General features: G+C 52.1%; 1 protein-coding gene across 1 annotated transcript in view; it reads left to right on the plus strand.

Annotated features, from left to right (window-relative positions):
* The window catches only part of AP3B2 (adaptor related protein complex 3 subunit beta 2), a gene marked incomplete at both ends in the record, with an annotated part of 34,425 nt that extends 15,617 nt beyond the window's left edge, over nucleotides 1-18,808 (plus strand). The window contains 22 exons of the mRNA XM_080691679.1: nucleotides 1,018-1,178; nucleotides 1,436-1,502; nucleotides 1,602-1,784; nucleotides 1,859-2,142; nucleotides 2,297-2,351; nucleotides 2,634-2,705; nucleotides 4,393-4,455; nucleotides 4,774-4,906; nucleotides 5,134-5,243; nucleotides 6,762-6,938; nucleotides 9,312-9,498; nucleotides 11,473-11,591; nucleotides 11,689-11,745; nucleotides 12,009-12,117; nucleotides 12,433-12,556; nucleotides 13,563-13,876; nucleotides 14,060-14,166; nucleotides 14,317-14,545; nucleotides 14,952-15,036; nucleotides 15,262-15,359; nucleotides 18,411-18,549; nucleotides 18,658-18,808. Of these exons, the coding sequence (XP_080547805.1) occupies nucleotides 1,018-1,178; nucleotides 1,436-1,502; nucleotides 1,602-1,784; nucleotides 1,859-2,142; nucleotides 2,297-2,351; nucleotides 2,634-2,705; nucleotides 4,393-4,455; nucleotides 4,774-4,906; nucleotides 5,134-5,243; nucleotides 6,762-6,938; nucleotides 9,312-9,498; nucleotides 11,473-11,591; nucleotides 11,689-11,745; nucleotides 12,009-12,117; nucleotides 12,433-12,556; nucleotides 13,563-13,876; nucleotides 14,060-14,166; nucleotides 14,317-14,545; nucleotides 14,952-15,036; nucleotides 15,262-15,359; nucleotides 18,411-18,549; nucleotides 18,658-18,808 (3,024 nt within the window). The remainder of the gene's footprint in view (nucleotides 1-1,017; nucleotides 1,179-1,435; nucleotides 1,503-1,601; nucleotides 1,785-1,858; nucleotides 2,143-2,296; nucleotides 2,352-2,633; nucleotides 2,706-4,392; nucleotides 4,456-4,773; nucleotides 4,907-5,133; nucleotides 5,244-6,761; nucleotides 6,939-9,311; nucleotides 9,499-11,472; nucleotides 11,592-11,688; nucleotides 11,746-12,008; nucleotides 12,118-12,432; nucleotides 12,557-13,562; nucleotides 13,877-14,059; nucleotides 14,167-14,316; nucleotides 14,546-14,951; nucleotides 15,037-15,261; nucleotides 15,360-18,410; nucleotides 18,550-18,657) is intronic.
* Between the last annotated feature and the right edge of the window lie 4,032 nt (nucleotides 18,809-22,840).

Raw genomic sequence — 22,840 nt, forward strand, 5'->3', positions numbered from 1 at the left:
TTTTGCTGTAGGGGCATTCTATCTCTGAGCTACACCCCCAGCCCTATTTTTATTCTTTATTTTGAAACAGGGTCTCACTGAATTGCAAAGGGCCTCACTAAGTAGCTGAGGCTGTCTGCAAACGGCAATCCTCCTGTCTCATCCTCCCAAATGCTGGGATTACAAGCACACGCTGCCATATCCAGCCTATATTTTTTTCTTTTGAAACAGGGTTGCTCAGGGCCTCAGAGTTGCTGAGGCTGACCTTGAAACTGTGCTCCTTCTATCTCAGCCTTCCAGGTACTGGGATTACAGGCATGTGACACCACGTCCAGCTAAATTCTGCTCTTAAAATGCTTACATTTTGGGAGAAACAAAAAGCCTACATCAAAAATGGCAATGCAGGAGATGCTATGGTGCTACTCTCTCCAATGCTCTGTGGGAGTCAAGATACATGGTACAAGCACCTCTCCCAATTGCCCATCATTTTCCAAGATTAATAGTAATTTATAGCTGCTGTTGCCAAGGGTAGGAAGGCAGCCTTCAGCCCCATGATTCTAACACAGTGCGTCTAAAGTTCTTGTCCAGTGAGTAGAGGATGAAGTAGGAGCAGAGGGCAGGGGCTTAGCACCCACTCTGTCCCTCACACCATGGTGAGAGCCTCTGGCAGAGAGGCAGCCCTTTGGGAGGGACCAGCTTGCACTTACTGCCCTCACCTCCGCAGAAGCCGACGCCCCCCTCCTACAGGACAGGAGGTGTTTAAGGAACTTCAGGGCGTCTGATTTTCTCTTTTCTGAAAGCAATGCTGCCCCTTGCCACGCCCGTTCAGGTGTCAGATTTCTGTAGCCAGAGCCTAGAGTGTCTGTGCCAAGCAGTCCACCCCCAACCCCCAACCAGTTCTTGAACACTGGCACATCACCCAGCCTTGGGCCAGGAGACAGGGGAGCGAGAGCTGCCCGCAGTAGCAGCGGATGGTGATCTTCAAAGGTGCACCCACCAGGGCACCGCTGTGACAGCTGTGACCCCCGCTGCCCTTAGGATCCCAACCAGCTGATCCGGGCCAGCGCCTTACGCGTCCTCTCCAGCATCCGCGTGCCCATCATTGTGCCCATCATGATGCTGGCTATCAAGGAAGCCGCCTCAGACATGTCGCCCTATGTGCGGAAAACAGCGGCCCACGCCATCCCTAAGCTCTACAGGTATGCCCCAGCCGTGTCCCTCGCTCCCCAGGGGACTGTCCCACAGAGCCAGCCCACCCCTGCCCTCTCCCAAGTCCCGAGGCTGCTCCTTAGGTGGCTGGGAGACCGTATGGGGAACGGACAGGGATGGGGACAGTGGGCCCCGGGCTCACGCCTCTCCTTGAGTGGGGTTGAGTGCAGGTGAGCATGGTTTGGGCGATGTTGGGAATGCTGGGGGCGGGCGGCGGGCAAATTCCCGTCAACAATTTCCCCCTCAGCTTGGACTCTGACCAGAAGGACCAGCTGATAGAAGTCATTGAGAAGCTCCTGGCCGACAAGACCACGGTGCGTGAGCTGGGCGCGCGGGGCCGTGGGAAACGCGAGCGGGGCTGGCGAGGCCGCGGTCCCGGCCCCCCCCCCTCCAGTGCCCTCGTCTGCCCCCAGCTGGTGGCGGGCAGCGTGGTGATGGCCTTTGAGGAGGTGTGCCCGGAGCGCATCGACCTGATCCACAAGAACTACCGGAAGCTCTGCAACCTGCTCATCGACGTGGAGGAGTGGGGCCAGGTGGTGATCATCAGCATGCTCACCCGCTACGCGCGCACGCAGTTCCTGAGCCCCACGCAGAACGTGAGTGCGGCTGCCAGGCCCCGCGGGCGCCAGGGCCGGGGGTGCGGGCGCCCACCCACGGTCTGCGCCCCCAGGAGTCGCTGCTGGAGGAGAACCCCGAGAAGGCCTTCTACGGCTCGGAGGAGGACGAGGCCAAGGGCCCGGGGTCGGAGGAGGCGAGCGCCGCGGCGCTGCCCGCGCGGAAGCCCTACGTGATGGACCCGGACCACCGGCTGCTGCTGCGGAACACCAAGCCCCTGCTGCAGAGCCGCAGCGCCGCCGTGGTCATGGCGGTGGCGCAGCTCTATTTCCACCTGGCGCCCAAGGCCGAGGTGGGCGTCATCGCCAAGGCGCTGGTGCGCCTGCTGCGCAGCCACAGGTGTGCCCCTGCGGGTCACCCCGCGGCTCCCTGCACGCACCCGGCTGCGGCCCCTGCCCGCCACCCTCCTGCGCCCCACTTCCTGCACGCCCCCCCCCCCCGCCACTACTCGGCCCTCGCCCCACTGAGGGTCCCTCTCCCGTCCTCTCCACAGCGAGGTGCAGTACGTGGTGCTCCAGAACGTGGCCACCATGTCCATCAAGCGCCGGGTGAGCCGCGCCAAGGCTTGCTCTGCCTGCAGGGCGGGCACCTGCAGCTCCCGGGCACTGTTGGGGGATTGCCTGGGGTAGGGGAGACCCCAAATGCCGGCCAGGAGCAGGGCCTGGCTCCTGAGGGCGTGAGGGGCATGCCCAGGGAAGGAAGAGTGGGTCAGATGGATATGGGGGAGACTGGGGAGTAGAGGAGACCTGGGGAAAGGAGAACAGGGTGGACGAAGGGCTGGGAGGGCGGCGGGAGGGCGGCGGTGGAGCTCCTGGGTTGCTCTCCACCAGGGTATGTTCGAGCCCTACCTGAAGAGCTTCTACATTAGATCCACCGACCCGACCCAGATCAAGATCCTGAAGGTGAGTGACCCCTGGCAGTGTGTGCGGCCACTCCAGTCCCTCCGTGCCCCGTGTGTCAGTGGCCACCTCTGGGCTGGCCTGAGCTGGGCGCTGAGCCCTGCAGCTGTTTGCTCAGGGAGCCAGGGAGGAGTCCTCCGCCTAGTAGGCACAGCCACTCTCTGAGTAAAACCTGATCTTCATAATAATCCTAGTAAGTATACATGCCTCTGCTTTATAACAATGTAGACTCAGAGCCGGGTGTGGTGGTGGCACATGCTTGTAATCCCTGTGCTTGGGAGGCTGAGATTGGAGGCTCACAGGTTTGAAACCAGCCTCAGAAATTTAATAAGGCTCTCAGCAACTTATGGAGGCCCTGTTTCCAAATAAAAGCTAAATGGGGCTGGTGATGTAGCTTGGATTCAATCCCCAGCCCGCCCCCCCACTCACACACACACAAAGTAGCCCCAGAAGTGACACAGCCACCCCAGGCTCCCTGAGCTCTGCAGCCTCCAAAGTTCCTGCTTTTCCCCCAGCAGTTTTCTGTCCCATCCCCCCACACCCCCTCAGGCTTTCAAGCAAACACACACAAACAGAAAAGGTACAGGAGCCCAGACCTTCCTTCTTTCTGATTTGCAGCCTCACCACCAATCCTTCTAACCCTTGGGAATATCTGCTGTGTGCCGGTCTTCTTGCTAAGATTTAGGGGAGCTACACAGACAAGCTGGCCAGGGACCCTCCCCCCAGGAGGAAGGGCAGGGTTCCTATCTAGTTGGAAGGAGGAGACATTTAGCGGCTATTCATAAGACAAATGTAAGAATCTATTTATGAAGCTGGGTGTGGTGGTCCTTGGGAGACTGACATGGGAAGATTGGGAGGTCAAGGCCAGCCTCAACAACTTAGAGAGACCCTGTTTAAAAAAAAGTAAATAAAATAGGGCTGGGGGTGTCACGTAGAGGTAGAACACCCCTGGATTCAATTCCTAGTACAAGAAAGAAAGAGAGATAGAAAGAAAGGAAGGAATGAAGAGAGAGAAAGAGAAAGAAAGAAAACAAGACTGGGGAATAGCTTGGAGGAATAAGAAGGAAGAAAGAGAAAGAAAGAAAAAGAAAGAAAGAAAGAAAGAAAGAAAGAGAGAGAAAAGGAAGGAAGGAAGGAAGACTGGGGATATCTTGGAGGTAGAATGCCCCTGGATTCAATCCCCAGGACCAAAAAGAAAAAAATCTGTTTATAAAAGATGGTCAGTAAGAAGACTTCAGAGAGAAGTGTAAAATGGGAAGGCTGCTATCTGGTTGTGTCAGGGAAGCATACATGGAGACTCAGAGGCAGGAAGGTGTGCGTGACCTGAACTGAGACGACAATGTGGGTGGGGGTGAGGGAGAGGTGAGGGTAGTAGTCAGGTAGCTCCGGAACTCTCAGACCATGTTAAAGACCTTGGCCCCTCTCCTAACAGCAAGAGGAAGCTTTAGATTCTCCATGGAGGTGGCAGGATCACACTGTAAGTGCACTCTGTCGGAGGATGCGTGTAAGGCAGACTGGCCCCATGTGTTTTGGGCAAGTTTCACAATCTGTTCGTTCCCTCATCCATCTAAGGATGATGCAGAGCTGTCCTGAGGATAGTCTTCTAGTCTGTGAAGTGTATTTGAAATGAAAACCTGGAGAGCCCGCTGGCTACTCTACCCACTTTCTGTCTCTCCACTTCTCCCCACAGCTGGAAGTGCTGACCAACCTGGCCAATGAGACCAACATCCCTACTGTCCTACGGGAATTTCAGGTAGAGGCGAGAGGCCACTCCCGGCTTAGGGTGTCCTGGGAGAGATGCCGTGTGGATTCCCGGGTTCAGCGAGAGTTGCCCTAGTGGGTCACACCTTCTCCTAAGAGCCCAAAGCTGGAGAAACTGCTGTCTTAGGTCCCCCTCCCAGTGACTTCTGCTGGCTTTGAGCTGAGGAATCCCTGCATGGGGGTGGAAAGGTCTGTCCCCAGATTTAGTTTCTGGCATGGTAAGCCATAAAATGAGGGGTCACGGTCTTCCCAAAGACCACCCTTAAACCTGCAGACTTACTGGGGGCTACTCTGTCAAAATGCTTTGCAGACCTACATCCGTAGCATGGACAAAGACTTCGTGGCAGCCACGATCCAGGCCATTGGACGCTGTGCAACTAACATAGGCCGAGTCCGTGACACCTGCCTCAACGGCCTGGTGCAGCTCCTGTCCAACCGTGATGGTCAGTGTGTGCCTGCCTGCGTGTCTGGCTCTGACAGCCAGTGGGTGTCCATGGTCTGTCCAGGCACAATGTATGTCCGTTGGTCTGCCTATCTCAGTTACAGTCCAGGTGCCCCACAGCACTAAGGGCTGCAGAGAGCGAGTGCCATGGGGTGCTGCAGGTGTGTCTGTCCACCTGGGTGTGGCCATGCCGGGAGCCTGGGCCACATGCTCACTCTTGTTCCCTAGAGCTTGTGGTCGCGGAGTCAGTGGTGGTCATTAAGAAGCTGCTGCAGATGCAGCCGGCACAGCATGGGGAGATCATCAAACACTTGGCGAAACTCACAGACAACATCCAGGTGAGGGCCAAGCCCAGTTCCCCTTCCCTCCCCAGCACCGTCCCCATGCCTTTAAGACCCTGTAACCAGCTGGGTGCAGAGGTATATGCCTGTCATCTCAGCACTTAGAAGGTTCATGGTTAGTTTCAGCAAATTAGGCATTCTGCAACTTAGTGAGACCCTGTTTCCAAATGAAAAATAAATTAGAGCTGAGGTGTAAATCAGAGGTAGAAGTCCCCTGGGCTCATTCTCCAGTATTGCTACTACTACTACTACTATTACTACTACTACTAATAATAATAAACCCTGTAACCTAGTACTCTAAAAAAAGATCCTGTAACCCAATACTCTAGCCCTATCAAAACTTTCAGACATCACACCATGGCTCTGAAAGGTCTTCAGGTGGAAGAGAGAGACTGGACCTTATAATCCCAACCATTCCAAAGATCCACCTCCTTTGGGGCCCCTTGCTCAGCTCCGTGGCCTTTACTCCACTTGTCTCTAGAGCTCTGGCCAAGCATAGCTAGCTGACTAAGTCTATTTCTCTGTGGCCCTGCTGAATTGAACCATGCATTTATGGCTTAATGAAGATTCAGAAAGAGCTGGGTGTAGTGGCGCATACTTGTAATCCCAGCATTTGGGAGGCTGAGACAGGATTGCAGTTCAAAGACAGCCTCAGCTACTACTTAGTGAAGCTCTTTGCAACTCAGTGAGACCCTGTTTCAAAATAAAGAATAAAAATAGGGCTGAAGTGTAGCGTGGAGGTAGAATGTTCCATTCTTAGTACCGTTACAAAAAAAAAAAAAAGATTTAGGAAGAATAACATGGCAGTAAAGCAATGAGGGAACCACAAACCCAGGAAATCAGTTGTGTACATATATATTTTACTGGGTATTGAATCCAGGGGCATTCTACCTGTGAAATATAACCCTTGTTCTATTTTATTTTTTTATTTTGAGACAATGTCTCACTAAGTTTTCTGAGAGTCTTTCTACACTGCTGAGGCTATTCTCAAACCCATCTTCCTCTTGTCACAGCCTCCCAAGTACCGGGATTATAGGCATGCGCCACCATGGCCGGCTGAAAATCAGTCTGTTTGTTTGTTTATTGATTGATTGATTGATTGATGGTTCTGGGGGTGGAACCCAGGGGCTTTTCTACCTCCAGGCTATACTCCCAGACCTATTTTATATTTTATTTGGAAACAGGGTCTCACTAAGTTGCTGAGAGCCCCACTAAGTAACTGAGGCTGGCTTCGAACCTGTGTGATCCTCCTGTCTCAGCCTCCCAAGCGCTGGGATTACAAGCGTGCGCCACCACGCCCAGCTTCAGTCCCTTTAAACCATGACTGACAGTAGGGCCTGAAGGCTCTGCCCGTGCTAATGAAACCTAGGAAGAGGGGAGGTGCTGTTCAGGAAATGCCTCCCGCTCCCAGGGAGCCTCTAAGCGATAGGCCAGCACAGATGGAGGAGCACTGTTCCCCCAGCGGCCCACATTGTCTCCTTTCCTCTAGTCCTAACTCCTCTCTCACACTGGCAGGTACCCATGGCTCGGGCCAGCATCCTGTGGCTCATTGGGGAGTACTGTGAGCACGTCCCAAGGATGGCTCCTGATGTTCTGCGGAAAATGGCCAAGTCATTCACAGCTGAGGAGGACATAGTCAAGCTGCAGATCATCAACCTGGCAGCTAAGCTCTACCTGACCAACTCTAAGCAGGTAAAGATGGAGAGACCCTTTCCTCCCTCTAGAAGGCAGTATTCCTTGGCCTTCCCCAGGCGGGCCTGAATTCCAGCCTCTCTTTTGGAAAAGAGGAATCAGGGTGGGTGGCTGATCATGTAACCAATAATTCTCTAGGGCCCACAGGTACTCTGGAGCTCAGGGACCTGGTAGTGGTCACTGTGAAGAGGCTGTTCTAGAGTCCATGACTACATGTCTGCCAGTAGAAGTGTCCCTGTATGTCCCTTTAGAACACTAGGGCTTAAGAACTACAGCTGACTAGGGCTAGGGGAAGGGCCAGCTGCGCCAGTTGCTGATAGGAGAAGCAGGATCTGTTTCTTTCCAAAGCTTGATGATGCCTGGCAAGTCTGTGCCAGGGAAAAATGGGCCAATCTCTGCTCTTTCTTGCTGGTCCTAGTGACTGGTATCATTTCCAAGGGTCCATAGCCAAAGGTGAAGCTCAATAAGATGGAAGAAATATTGGAATGTTAAGAGACTTGGGTGTCTGGCATCCCCTGAGATGACTCTGGGGGGTTCTAAGAATAAAGCATAATGGAACTGGACGTGGTGGCACGTGCCTGTGATCTCAGTTTGTAGGAGGCTGGGACAGGAAGACCGCAGTTTTGTGGCCAACTTCAACAACTTAGCTAGGCCCTCAGCAACTTAGAAAAACTGTTTAAAAAGAAAAAATAAGCCAAGCATGGTGGCACATGCTTGTAATCCCAGGATTTAGGAGGCTGAGACAAGAGGATTGCAGATTTGCAGCCAGCCTCAGCTACTTAGTGAGATACTTTGGCACTTAGTGAGACCCTATTTCAAAATAAAGAATAAAGCCGGGCATGGTGGCGCAGGCTTGTAATCCCTGCACTTGGGAGGCGGAGACAGGAGGATCGCGCAGGTTCGAAGCCAGCCGCGCTGGCTTAAGAGGCCCTGTTTCCAAATAAAAAGTATAAAATAGATCTGGGAGTATAGCCCGGAGGTAAAAGGGCTTCCAGGAACCCCAGTACCACCAAAAAAAAAAAAAAAAAGAATAAAAAAATAGGGCTGGGGGGTGTAGCTCAGAGCTAGAATGCCCCTGGGTTCCATCCTCAGTACTGCAAAAAAAATAATTATTATAATAATTATAATAATAATAAAATAGCCAGGCATGGTGGCACACACTTGTAATCCCTGTGCTTGGGAGGCTGAGACAGGAGGTTCGCACAGGTTCAAAGCCAGCCTCAGCTGGCTTAAGAGACCCCGTTTCCAAATAAAAATATAAAATAGGTCTGGGAGTGTAGCCTGGAGGTAGAAGGCTCCTGGGTTCCATCCACAGTACCAATAAATAAATAAATAAATATAATAAAATAAAAATGGTATGGGAGGTGTGGCTCAAAGTAGAATTCCCCTGGTTTCCATTCCCAATAAAACACACACACACACACACACACACACACACACACACACACACACACGAATAAAGCATAATGGATAGAGCTTTTTCGAGATGTTGGAGACACCAAACACCAGGACAGTTATTACTCTCACTATCCCACTCCATTCGGCAAGACAAGTATTGCCAAAATACTTCCCATGGGCCAGATCTGGCCTGCTGCCTGTTTATTTAAATAAGGTTTTATTGGAACACAGCCCTGCTTGTTTAATACATATTGCCAGTGGTCACTTCAGTGCTACAGTGGCAGAGTTGACTAGTCAAAACAGTCTATATGGTCACAAGCCTAAAATAGTTACTGTCTGGCCCTTTATAGCGTTTGTCAACCCTGAAGCGAGACACTTGGGTGAATGGCCGGGGTCTGCAGCAGGGTTACACCGTGGAGACTGTGGATCCCTGCGGGGCTGCAGGTGCCACCTGCCATCCGTTAGGAGCCTGGCTAATGACACTTGCTTCTTCAGCGTCTCCTCTGATTCATGGTGACTAGCAGGAGTCCAGAGACTTAGACCTGGTGTAGGCAGGGCCACAGAGTTGCCAGGACTCTTAATTAAGAGTCATCACTGTTAACCACGTGTGTATTTGTTAGTTCATCCACGTAACATACGTTTCCTGAGTGCTTACTATTGGCCGGCACTTAGCTGTGCCCTGGGGGTATGACAGTGTGCAGGGCATGTTAACTGCCCTCACAGTACTCGTAGCTAAGAAGGAGAAACAGCACAAAAATAAATATTTTAAACTCAGAGCAGGAAGTGCTATAGTGCTATAGAACAGCCTCGTTTGCTGGCCTAAGGCAGCTGTCACAGCTGGGGGCAGGAGTCAGAGCTGGAGAGAGGGAAGGAAATGAAGTGGGCGGGGAGAGGCTATTGAGGGCGGTGGGTCAGAGGCAGATTTGGGGCCTCCTGTGTCCCCACCCTTTCTGCCACTCCTTCTCCTTCCCCCAGACCAAGCTGCTGACCCAGTATGTGCTGAGCCTGGCCAAGTACGACCAGAACTATGATATCCGCGACCGAGCCCGCTTCACCCGGCAGCTCATCGTCCCCTCGGAGCAGGGCGGGGCCCTCAGCCGCCATGCCAAGAAGCTCTTCCTGGCACCCAAGCCAGCCCCAGTCCTGGAGTCTTCCTTCAAGGGTAGGTGACCCCTCTGGGGAGAGGTGGAAGGCCAGGCCCCAGGCTTCTGTGGGCAGGACCCTGGGGAAGTGCCAGTCCTGGACTGACACCCTCCTGCAGCACCCAGGGTCCCTCTCACACAAACAGCCCCCAACCCTAGCCACCTCCTGTGCCTCACCGGGGTGTCCATCCTCTCTGTCAGGAGCATCCCCTGGCTCCTCCTCTTCTCTCAGGCTCCCCCCTCCATCTCTTTCCCTGAGCAGGTTTGAGACTTGGGAAATCTATATTGAGATGTTAAATACCAGGGACCCAGAAAGGCAGGAAGTAGAACAACACACAAAGGAGCAGTGTATACTTATAAAGGTTTTGAATGTGGTTGTGAGCATCATGAGTAAAGTCAGGATCAGCACAGATCTCTGGTCCAGGCTCTCAGCCCCACCTCCGTTCATGGGCTTGGCCTGGGGTGTCCTCCCATGGCACTCTGGGCCCCAGGAACAAGGCCAGGAGCCCACACAGGAGAGGTGCCTCCTTATGGAACTGTCTTGAGTATCTTTTCACTTTTCTCTTCCCTGGACCTCAGGAATAGGGCGGTCCTGAGGGGGATTGAGAGAACCTTTGAAAATCTCCCAGGTAGATGTCAGGCTTGGAGGCACACATCAGTAATCCCAGCAACTTGAGAGGCTGTGGCAGAAGTGCAAGTTTAAAGCCAGCCTCGGCAATTTGGCAAGACCCTGCCTCAAAATAAAAACTTAAAAAGGGTGATGAAGCTGGGTGTGGAAGCAAATGACTGCAGTTTCAGTACTTAGGAGGCTGAGTACTGAGTACAGGAGGATTGTAGGTTTGAGGATAGCCTCAGCAACTTAGGCCCTCTGCAATTTAGTGATACCCATTTCAAAATTAAAAAAAAAAAAATAGCCGGGCGTGGTGGTGCACACTTGTAATCCCCACGCTTGGGAGGCTGAGACAGGAGGATCGCACAGGTTCAAAGCCAGCCTCAGCTACTGAGTGAGGCTCTCAGCAACTTAGACCCTGTTCCCAAATAAAATATAAAATAGGTCTGGGAGTATAACCCAGAGGTAGAAAGCCTCTGGGTTCCACCCCTAGTACCACCAAAAATAAATAAATACATAAATAAATAATAAAAAATAAAATAAGGCTGGGGATGTATCTCAGAGATAGAATGCCCCTCGGTTCTATCTCCAGTACCACAAAATGCGGGGGAAGCAGGGGGGGGAGGGGGAGGCCAGGCATGGTGGCTCACATCTGTAATCCCAGTACTTGGGAGGCTGAGACAGGAAAATTGTAGATTCATGGCCAGCCTCAGCAACTTGATGAGGACCTCTGCAACTTAGTGAGACCCTGTTTCAAAATTAAAAAAAAAAAACAAAAACTAAAATAAGGTAGGGCTGAGGGCATAGCTCAGAAATAGAATGTCTCTGGGTTCAATCCCCAGTACCACAGTAAAAGGGGGATGAGAGTGTAGCTTAGTGGTAGAGACTCTCCTGGTTGAATCCCCAGTAGCACAAATAAATAAACAAACATATACCTCCTGGGAAGAAGGGCAGCAGGCCCTCTCTGCCATGTACTCTGCTCATGCCCAGACCACTGAGCCTGACCCCTCATTCCCATTCTTACTGCTCTCTCCTGCCCCACCCCTGAGGCCAGCCTCTAGTCCCAGCCTTATCCCACCTCGGCCTCCCTCCCAAGTCTGGCTATGCCTGGAAGTAAAGCCATACTCACTTCCTCCTGGCCTCACACAGGGTGCCGTGTGGCCTGGCCAGAGTCTGTCCACCTCTGCGGGCCTGCTGTGCCCACCCCTCAGTTCCTGGCTTGGCCAGGTGGCCTTTTCTTCCAGCATGTGGGCCTGAGGGTATGGCAGGCACAGGACCCATCGGGGCCCCCTCTCCAGTCAAGGGTTTCTACCAGAATCACCATCCAGCCCCTCCCAGGAAACACCTCGCTGTGCGCCTCACTGATTCCTAAGCCTCTCCTCAGACCGGGACCACTTCCAGCTGGGCTCACTGTCCCACCTGCTCAATGCAAAGGCCACGGGCTACCAGGAACTCCCAGACTGGCCAGAGGAAGCCCCAGACCCATCTGTGCGCAACGTGGAGGTCAGCAGGAAGAGGGCTGAGCTGCGTGCGTGGTGGCGGGGAGCGGGGAGCCCTGGCAGTGCCGGCCTGGCCCTCCTGATGGCCTCCCTGAACACAGGAAGAAGACCTCTCCCTTATTGAGACCCACGTGGGCCTGTTGGGCGAATATACTGAGGTCCCCTCTGTGTGCTGTGTGCTATCCCCGCCCTGGGCTCCCGCCTGCCTTCCCTGTGTGCTGTGCCCCAGCCTTCCCTGTGCCCCTTTCTTCCTTGGTTGGGCAGCGCCCCCTTCCTCTGAGGCTATGGCCCCCCTTCCTGCCCTATCATTCCTTTTTGGGGACAGGACCAGGTAGGGCCCCGAGAAGGGGCAAAAGGGGCCTGTACTTTCCTTTTGCCTTCCCAACTGTGAAAAATAACCCCTGCCTCACCCCATTTCCAGGTACCCGAATGGACCAAGTGCTCAAATCGGGATAAGAGGAAGGAGAAGGAAAAGCCCTTCTACTCGGATTCTGAGGGGGAATCTGGCCCCACGGAATCTGCAGACAGCGGTAAGGAGGTGGCCGAGCGGGGCCGCTGTGCTCAGCCCCTGCGAGCCTGTGTGACTGTTCGGGGGCGTGTGCATGTTTTTACATGGCCAGTGACCAAGGGGTGTACACCTGCTTGTGACTGATGCACGTCTGTGCCCCTGAGGGATTCATTCCCAGGTGCACGTGCTCTCTTCAGAGGGGCCCAGCCCATGCATCCTTGTTGGTGCTAGCTGGCATCTGGGGCCGGGAGCGGGTCATAGGGGTTTGAGTCTGAAGCCGGGACCCTGGGCACCAGGAGGTCCTTGTGAGGGAGCATGTATTACTGTCCTCCCACAGAGCCCGAGTCCGACAGCGGCTCGGACAGCAAGAGCAGCAGCGGCAGCGGCTCTGGGGAGTCCAGCAGTGAGTCAGATGATGATGACCAGGAGGACGAGGAAGAGAGAGGCAGGGGCAGCGAGAGGTGAGGGGAGCCAGCCAGGTGGCCGTGGAGGGCTGGGAGTCTCCCTGGGTGAGAAAGGCCGGAGGGACCCCAGAGTTCTTCAGGAAGTGCCAAGGCCTGCAGACTCATGCAGTGGTTGCCTTGGTCGGCTGCAGGAGGCCTCCCAAGACCTCATGGGTGGTGAGAAGAAATAGCCAGGGGCCTGACATCTGAGCTAGCAAAGCTACCAGGGGTCAGGCTTAGGCTCTGCTGGCTCAGGCCCTCACTCCCACTTTTCAGGGCTCCCCTGCTTTTCTGTGAGAAGAGGAGTGGGGCCGGGTGTGGTGGCGCATGCTTGGAGTACTTGGGAGGCTGAGACAGGAGGATCATGTTGGAGTACTTGGGAGGCTGAGGCAGAAGGATCAGCCTCAGCTACTTAGTGCCGCCCTATGCAACTTAGTGAGACCTTGTTTCAAAATAAAGAAAAAAAAATATATATATAGATCTATATATATAGAGAGAATATATATCTATATATCTATATCTATATATAGAGAGAGCGCGAGCTGGAAGTATATCTTAGAGGTAGAATACCCCTGAGTTCCATCCTCAGTATTCAAGAGAGAGAGAGAGAGAGAGAGAGAGAGAGAGAGAGAGAGAAGAAGAAGAAGAAGAAGAAGAAGAAGAAGAAGAAGAAGAAGAAGAAGAAGAAGAAGAAGAAGAAGGCGGAGGAAGAAGTAGTAGTAGTAGTAGTAGTAGTAGTAGTAGTAGTAGTAGTAGTAGTGGTGGTAGGGCGTGGTGGTGCATGCCTGTAATCCCAGCATTTGGGAGACTGAGACAGGAGGATCGCAGTTCTCGAACAGCCTCAGCTACTTAGGCCCTCTGTAACTTAGTGAGACCCTGTCTCAAAACAAAGAATAAAAAACAAGACTGGTGGTGTAGCTCCAAGGTAGAATGCACCTGGGTTCCATCCCTAGTACCACAAAAGAAAGAGAAGAAGAGGAGGTGTCCAGGCTGGGCCTGAGCCCCGCTCTTCCCCTCTCCCCAGTGAACAGAGTGAGGAGGAGGGTGAGAAGAAGAGAAGGAGGAAGAAGAAGAAGAAGGAGCCAGAGGGCCGTGGAGAGAACTCGTCCTCGGATGAGGTCAGCGACTCCAGCAGCAGCTCTTCGGAGTCGGAGATGACCTCGGAGTCTGAGGAGGAGCAGGTGGAGTGGGGCTCCCTCCCACCCCGCACCAGACTGGGACAGGCCAGGGCAGCGTGCCCCCTCCTCACACCTGTACCCCCCACCATTTTATTTCAGCCTCCCAGCAGCAAACGCACCCCTGCAGCCCAGGAGGTCTCCCTGCTGGACCTGGAGGACTGTGAGTGTGGGTGGGGTCACGCAAGGGGCTAGGGAGCCTGGCTTAGGACTCTGCAGGAACTCTGGATCAGCTTCTGCAGGTCTGGGTGGGTATTGTCCTGGAGATCCATGGCCCTAGGCCCTGCTGTCCGTGGTGCTGAACACTTTTCTCCTTCCTCGCGGTCTTCTTTATCTCCTGCTACAGTTGCCCCACCCAGTGTCCAGCCTGTGACTACCCCAACGGTCATGTCCACCAGCCTGGCTGCTGACCTAGAGGGTCTGACCCTCACAGATTCCTCTCTGGTGCCCTCGGTAAGTGCAGCAGGAAGAGACTGGGCCAATAGGGTATGGATTGTATGTGCAGGGAGGGGTGTTTGGGACATCTTGGGTCCCTGCTGTAGTCTGTGAGAGAGATCCATTCCTTCCTGCTCACCCCGTGCTCGGCCTCCTCCTCCACTCTAGCTGCTGAGCCCAGTGTCTGCTGTCGGGAGGCAGGAGTTGCTACACCGCGTAGCTGGTGAGGGGCTGGCTGTGGACTACGCCTTCAGCCGCCAGCCTTTCTCCAGGGACCCCCACATGGTGTCTGTGCACATCTACTTCTCCAACAGCTCGGAGACTCCTGTCAAGGGCCTGCATGTGGGCACTCCCAAGCTGCCTGCTGGCATCAGCATTCAAGAATTTCCTGAAATCGGTACAGAGGGCCTTGGACAGGGGGAAGAGGAGGCTCTTAGGCAGAGCTGGTCTTTCTGTGGTTGCTGATACCATCATTGGGCCAAGCCAAGGGCATCGCTGTAGGGACACAAAGATGGCATTTTATATGATTCCTATCCTGATGGATAAGCCAGACTACGAAACAAGCAAGCTTGGGTCGGGGACGAGAAGTACTTGCCACAGCAGATTTGAGCCTTGGTCATTTTAGGATTGACCTAAGTGGGGTGAGGGTAAATGAAAGAAGACACTTAGATTTCAGGAGGAAACCAGACACTGTCTCCAGGGACCCAGAAATCCAGGCTCTGGCAGCGGAGGGGAGCCTGGGGCTCAACTGAGTTCCAGACCTGCCAGGTGACTGCGTCTCTCCCTGCCTTGCATCACTGTAGAGTCGCTGGCACCTGGAGAATCTGCCACTGCTGTGATGGGCATTAATTTCTGTGATTCAACCCAGGCAGCCAATTTCCAGCTATGGTATGTGTTCACCTCATGGTAGGGGGCTGGGTGGGCTATAGAGGGGCAGGGTCCCAGGGAGTCAGAGCCAGAGCTAGAGGGAAGCGGGCTGCCTCAGGATGGGTGGGGTTAGTGGCCATCCCAAACCCTCCGACCCCTGGGCCTTCATGCCCTGTCTCTAGGCAGGGGAGAGATGCTGGCTTCACTTCCCCTCCCTCTCCCTCTGTTTCCTTCCCCCCTTTGTAGCACCCAAACCCGCCAGTTCTACGTCTCCATTCAGCCACCTGTTGGGGAGCTGATGGCCCCTGTGTTCATGAGTGAAAATGAGTTCAAGAAAGAGCAAGGTGGGTACCGCCTGCAGGGAACCAGCGCCTCCTGTGCGCCATGCCTCCAGCTGAGCCTTCACGCACACCAGGGCATTTCAGTGTGGTTTTGGAAAGAATTTGAACTCAGCCAGGCAGAACAATCTAGGCTCATATTTCAGCTGGGGAAACACATGCTGAGATGTGGTATAAGAGTTGTGAGCAGATTGGTATGGGGTGTAGATGTCCCTAGCACAGGGGAGTAGTAAGAACAAAGTTAAAGGTCTTGTTTCTAGAAGCCCTGAATGCGATTCCAAAGGGTTTTACTCCTAGACTTTTGGAGCCGGAAGGGGTATTCGAGGTTATTGGATCCTTTCCCCTCATTAGAGAGCTGAGGACTGTAGGCTTCACTTTGCTAATAGCAGGAAGAGGGGGTCATTGAAGGAAGGGAGCACTCAGTCCTCTGCTTCAGAAAGAGGAATCTGGCAGCACTCACAGCTAGCACTCGGGGAGACCACAGAGGAAAAGGGGGCAGCCCAGCACAAGCAAAGGAAATATGGGGCTGCTTGAATCCTGGCTTCAGTTTCTGAACTTGTCATTCATGTGGCGTGCAAGCTTGGGATACATTCTTTGGCAGTAGATCTGATGGGAGATGCTAGGGTGAGAACCAGAGCTGTGGCAAAGGACGGGGGCAGGGCTCTGGGCAGTCTGAGAGGGAAGAGGGGTGGCATACAAGCTACTTTTGAAATTCTGGCTTGGATGGTAGAAAGATGATTGGTGCCCTTCATCTAGACCAGGTTTTGGTGAATTTTTCCTATAATGGGTCATAAAGTAAATGTTTTCATCTCCGAAGGCTATGTGGTCTCTGTTGCAATTACTCAATTGTTCTGTTGTTACCTCCAAACAGCCATAGACAATATGAATGATTGTGGCAACATTCCAATAATATCTTACTTAGAGAAGCTGAAATTTCTCTTTTAATTTTCATGTGTCATGAAATACTGATATTCTTGTGCATTGGGGGGGTACTGGGGAGTGAGCCCATAGGCATTCTAACTCTGAGCTACCCCCAGCCCTACTTTATTTTTATTTCAAAACAAAGTCTCTTTGCTGGGCCTGGTGGCGCACACTTGTAACCTCAGCATTCAGGAGGCTAATACCAGAGGATCGTGGTTCACACAAAGCCTCAGCTACTTAGCAAGGCCCTTTGCACTTCAGTAAGACCCTGTCTCAAAAACATTAAAAGATTTAAAAATAGGCTAGGACTATAGCTCAGGGGCCCAATGTCCCTGGGTTCCATCCCCAGTACCACAAAAAAAAAAAAAAGGTCCCTCTAGGTTCATGAGAGTCTCACTACTTGCTGAGGCTGTCCTCAAACCCATAATCTTCCTGTGTCAGTCTCCCAATTACTGGGATTACAAGTGCACACCACCATGCCTGGTTCTGATATTCTTTTGATTTTTCTTTCCAATATTTCAAAAATTTAGACACCACTGTGGGCCGTACAGGCAGTGGGCTGGGTTTAGCCTGCAGGCTATAATGTGCCAAACCCCTGATGCAGAAGAAAGAACAGGTTGAGCAAGGGAGGCAGGAAGATCATGGTTGGTTTGGGGAAAGGAAATTGCTGTGTGCATTTGGAAGCTCAGGGGAGGTGTCAGCTCAGGGGAGGTGTGCAGCTCAACATGTGGGGAGGTGCCCAGGGAGCACTTTGGGGCTGGCGTCACAAGTGCAGAGGTGGTAATGGAAGCTGTGGCTGTGGGTGAGACCACCCTAGCAGAGAGGTGGGGGATAGGAAGGCCAGCAGGGAACCTTGAGGAAAACCTGTGTTCTACAGAAGATGGCAGGGGGTAGGAGGAGCAGTGAGGGGTAGGGAAGAACCAGGAGAGACCAGAAGGCAGGAGGGTGCTTTGGGTGGTCTGCAGGACACTATGACCAAAGACCATGAGACCCAGCATCTAGACCACTGCCAAGCTCACAGGGAGCAGGGCCTTGCTAAAGGAGGGTTAAAGGAGACCAGAGCTTGAGGAAACAAACTCCTCTTTGGAGAACTTTGACCACGAACTGGCAGGGAGATGAGGCATCAATCACTGTGTGGAATGATATCCCTTCCAGAAAGACTTCTTAGAGCTGGCATGGTGGCGCATGGCTATAATCCCAGTACTTGGAGGGAGGATGGCAGGTTCCGAGGCCAGCCTCGACAACTTAGTGAAACATTCAACAACTTAGCAAGACCCTGGTTCAAGACATTTTTTTTAAAAAAAAGGGGGCTGGAGGGGTGTAACTCAGAGGTAGAGTGCCCCTGAGTTCAAACCTAGTATCCCCCTCAAAATAACCCAACAACACAGAAAGGACTTCTTGGAAATGGGGAGACTTGAACATGGATAGACTGAAGGTGCTGTGGTGAGAAGGTGTTCTTAGCTGATACTGGAGGGTGGAGGAAAGAGGAGAGGGTGTGGATTCTCTGGGGGAGGAGGATGGTGGGAGGGGAGGGGCTGGTGGTGTGCAGGAAGGAGGGCAGAGGAAGGTCCCATGAGGGCAGCCTTGAGCTAGTGAGTAGGGAGAGAGGTCAGCTTGAGGGTGTGGGGTTCTGGGGGCTTCAGGAGCTGCTGCAGATACAGTTCAGGGTCACATGACGGCTGCATGTGAATGCAGGACTCTGGTCAAGAGGCCAGCCACCACTGGCATGACTGTAAGTGCTCATCCTCCAGGAACTGGGAAGGAGTGCCTGGACTGGAGAACCACTTGGGAAAGACCAAAATGTGGGGTCCAGGGTGGGGAAAGAAACTCCTAAGACTGTCCAGCCCTCAGGTCCACTAGCCACTCCCAAGGGACTGGTGGCCCAGATGTCTGACAGTGAGATGTACCCAAACAGTCTTGGGTCAGCAACATGGATAAAGCTCTGGGTTGGGGGTGGGAACCAGGCTGGGTCCGAGGGGGCAGTGCTCCCTCCCTGAGACTGAAAAGGGGGATCTGACCTACCATGGGCATGAGACCTGCCAGGCCTGGAGGAACTGGATGAGGACGTTGAGCAAGCAAGCCTGGGTGCCTCCGTGCCCACCGTAGCTCGGTGCTCACCGTGACCTCTGCCCCCAGGGAAGCTGACAGGTATGAATGAGATCACAGAGAAACTCACACTGCCAGATGCCTGTCGGAGTGACCACATGGTGGTACAGAAAGTGACCGCCACTGCCAACCTGGGGCGTGTCCCTTGCGGGACATCCGACGAGTACAGGTACAAGCGGAGGGGAGAAGGGGCCCTTGCGGGGTCTGGACTGAAGGAGGGCTGTGGTCCTAGCACTGAGGCCTGCTGGTCACCCTTCACATCTCTGCCCCACCCCAGGTTTGCAGGGAGGACCCTGACCAGCGGGAGCCTGGTCCTGCTGACTCTGGATGCCCGGCCAGCTGGAGCTGCCCAGCTGACTGTCAACAGTGAGAAGATGGTGATTGGTACCATGCTGGTGAAGGACATTATTCAAGCTCTGACCCAGTGACTCCCAAAAGCCCTGGTGCTGTCACCTCTGTGGTCCTCACCTGCCCCTCCCTGACATCTGGGCACCAAGCACACACTCTCTCAGTCTCTCTGTTCTCTCAGCCCCCTCATTCCACATAGCACCAGGGGGCCTCTCTCCCTCCCTTATCTTTAACCAGGCCACCAATCCCTCCCAATGGCTCCTGAGTGACCTCTGCAGGGGGAGGCAGTAGCTGCTCCCTTCAGCCCTCCCCAGTTTCTGTAGCTAGCTATGTAGCAGAATCTCAATAAAATGTCTTCTCCCTGGATGCTGGCTCACCTTTCCTTCTGAGAGGGTTGTTCAGAGCTGCTGAGGGTAACTCTTTGGCCCTGGTGACCACATAGGTCACGAGGGGAAAATTCTAGTTGGGTTCCTAAGGTAACCGTCTTTAGTTTGGCATCTCTGTGGAGGGATATCTGGGCAGGAAAGAGGAGGCCAAACTGGGATTACTCCTTGGTCCTTTTCTAAGTCTGTGCAGAAGCAACTCTCCTTCAGTGGTTGGCAGGTCCCCTGGGTTCCTCTCGTGGGCCTTTGGAGAGGAAGGACTCATCATGTGGGGGTTTGCCAGACGTGGTGGCACATGCCTGTAATCCCAGCACTCAGGAGGCTGCGACAGGAAAACTGCAGGTTTGAGATTAGCCTGAGAAACATAGTGAAACTCTTAGTAACCTGGTGAGACCCTGTTTCAAAACATAAATAAATAAATAAATAAATAAATAAATAAAAAGGGCTGGAGGTATAGCTTGGAGTAGAATGACCCTGGGCTCAATCCCCAGTACCACAGAAAAAGGGGGAAGTTCTCTAAACATAGATAGGGAGCTCAAAATATATCGACTACATCTGGATACAGGCTCTGGGGGGAGCACCCGGACAAGGAGATGACCTAACTGGCCGTCTTTGAGGGGAGGAACAGATGGTCTAGAGCCATGCTTCTCAACCTGTCTTGCATTAGTCCCGGGGGAATCCTGCTAACATGCAGATTCCAATCGTTGTGCCTCATGGGGCCTGAGATTCTGTGTTTCTAACATGGTCCCAACAGCTGATATTGCTTGATGAACACACTTGGGTTGGGCAGTAAAGATTAGAGCCTCCACACCTGTGACAAACTTGGTGGCCCTCCCTGACACTTTTCCTAAGAAAAGAAGCTGAGTAACAGATGTAAAAGATATTCTATTACCATATACCTTCCCCCCAAAAAAGTCAACGATCAAATAAGTTTAGGAGGAATCATTGCTTTAAGGGAAACAAGCTTATTTCCCACTGGTCTCATCAGAGCCTTTACTATTCAAATGTGCATTGCGACCACCCCTCCTCTGACAAGCCGGGCTGGAGCTTGCAGTATACCCAAATCTCGGTTTTGGCTTTGAAATACTTTTTCTATATTTTGGTTGACTGGATTACAAGGAACACACACATTCCAATAATAACTAGAGATATGGTCTTTAGCTTCTGATCCTCCATCACCAAGACTTCTTCCTTGGCTGGAGTCCTCACCCCTCAGGGTGTCACAGAAGCATCCTTCAGTCAGTGAGGTGTAAGCTGGGGTGGAGCAGGTGTGAGCCTCCTCTTAAGGAAAGAGAACAAAGGCACTGCCAGGGGACAGCTCTGGCTCTGGGGATTTGCTGGGTACTGTGGCGCCAGAGAGCAGCTGGAACTGTTGCTTCCCCAAAGCTCTGGGGTGGAGTCCCGGGGGATGACTGTGTTTATCACTGCAGTATCTGAGCTCCACCATTTAAGAACCACTTGAATGGTAGATGTGGTTTCACTTTTACCTCTGAATCAGCACTGGAAAATAGGGAGAGGCAGATTTCTTAATTTGAATGAGGACTGTAAGAGAATTCCTTACGAGCTTCTATTCGGTGTCTCTCTTAACTGTGATCAGGGTGGTAGCCAACATCCAAGATGGCCCCAGTGATCCGTGCTTCCTGTACAGCACCCGGTGTCATTCCTCCCCATATTTTATCAGGGTTGGTATGTGTGAGCAACAGGGTACAAGTGGCGATAGTGTCTCTTCTGAAATGAGGTGATAAAAGGTGTTACATTTCTATCTCGGTCTGTCTGCCTGTCTGTCTCATTCTGACCTCTTATTCTGGAGAACACCAACGGAGGCCCATGTGACAAGGAACTGAAGCTTCTGCCAGTACCTGCTTGAATGAGTTTGCAGGTAGATCCTCCAGCCCCTGGAAAAGCTTCAAATACCTGTGGTTCTGGCTAATATAAGTGCAGCCTCATGAAAGAGACTGAGAAAGAACAACCTGGCCACACCATTCTTAGCTTCCTGACTCTCAGAAATTGTGAGGTAATTATTTGTTGCTTTGAGCTGCTCAGCGTTGGGGGTAACTGAACAGCAGTAAAAAATGAATACAATCCAGCCTTCAACCCATTTCCTAGGGTGCTGGCAAAGTCCTGAGAGGGAGCCTGAGGCCCTGACCTGCAGAGGACTTCATCCCGCAGTCAATGTCCCCGGGCTGGAGCTGGCTCAGGAGGCCAACTGTCTCTACACTTTTCAGGAATTTTGTGAGCTGGAGGATGTCACACTGGTAGTCCAAAGTCACTGTGGGAATATTTACACCAGGGAAAGAGACAAATACAAATCCTTCCTCCCTCCCCAAGCCGATTGTCACTCACCAGCATTTTATTGCTCTTAACTACTCCCATCCCTTGTATCTTTTTTTTTTGGTGGGGGGCAGTCTGAGGGATGGAACCCAGGGGCATTTGACCTCCAAGCTACACCCCTTGCCCTGTTTTTTTTTTTTTTTTTTTTTTTTTTTTTTTTTTTTTTTTACTATTCTTTACTTTGAAACGGGGTCTCTACTAAGTTGTGGAGGGCCTCACTAAGAAGCTGAGGCTGTCTGCAAACCATGATCCTCCAGTCTCAGCCTCTCAAATGCTGGGATTACAAGCGTGTGCCACCATGCCCGGCCTCTTGTATCTTTAAAAAGGATTTTAAGTTTAAAGAATAAAAATAATCAATTGTGAACAGATCATCCTACTGAAGACTGAAGCACTTACCTGTTCAGTCAGTGCCACCTCCCATTTCACAAGAGCTTTCCTTCTTAACCTATGTAACCCACCACTCTGGATTTTGTTATCAGTGCTGTGTGTGTGTGTGTGTGTGTGTGTGTGTGTGTGTGTGTGTGTGTTAGTGGGGGAGGTACTGGGGATTAAATCCAGGGGCATTCTACCTCTAAGCTAAATACTCAGTTCTTTTTATTTTTATTTTTAAACGGTCTTGCTAAATATCTGTGGGTCTCACTAAATTGCTAAGACTGACCTCAGACCTGCAATCCTCCTGTCTCGCCTCTCAAGTACTGGAATTATAGGCAATGCCAGTGTCCTTGTCTTTACAACACAAAGTACAATACTTTGTGATGGTGTAGTGTATGTTTTAGATATTTGCATAAATGGCATCTTAGACTATGTATTTTTCTGCATTTTGCTTTTTTCACTCAATACTGAGTCATGCTTTTTTCCCCTTACTACTAAAAGTATTTTCACTCAATATTTGCTTTTTTCACTCAATATTGAGTCACATAATTAGCTTTATTTAATTTATTCCATTACATGACTATTTCACAACTTAATGGGGTTTTTTGTGGGTGGGGTACTGGGGGTTGAACCCAGGGGCATTCTACCTCCAAGCTACACCCCCAGCCCTATTTTTATTCTTTATTTTGAAACAGGATCTCAGTAAGTTGAAGAGGGCCTCTGTAAATAGCTGAGGCTGGCCACAAACCTGGGATCCTCTTGTCTCAGCCTCCCAAGTATTATAAATGTGTGCCACCATACCTGGCTACTAAACCACAATTTATTGATCCACTCTCCTGTTTATGGGAACTTATTGTGGTACTGGGGATGAAACTCAGGGGCTTTCTACCTCTGTGATACACCCCCAACCCTATTTTATTTTTTATTTTGAAACAGGGTCTCATGAGGTTGCTGAGAATGTTGTATGTTGCTGAGGCTGGTTTAGAACCTGTGGCCTTCCTGTCCCAGCCTCCTAAATACTAGGAT

This window comes from Muscardinus avellanarius, assembly GCF_963383645.1.
Source record: "Muscardinus avellanarius genome assembly, chromosome: 3".
NCBI lineage: Eukaryota > Metazoa > Chordata > Mammalia > Rodentia > Gliridae > Muscardinus > Muscardinus avellanarius.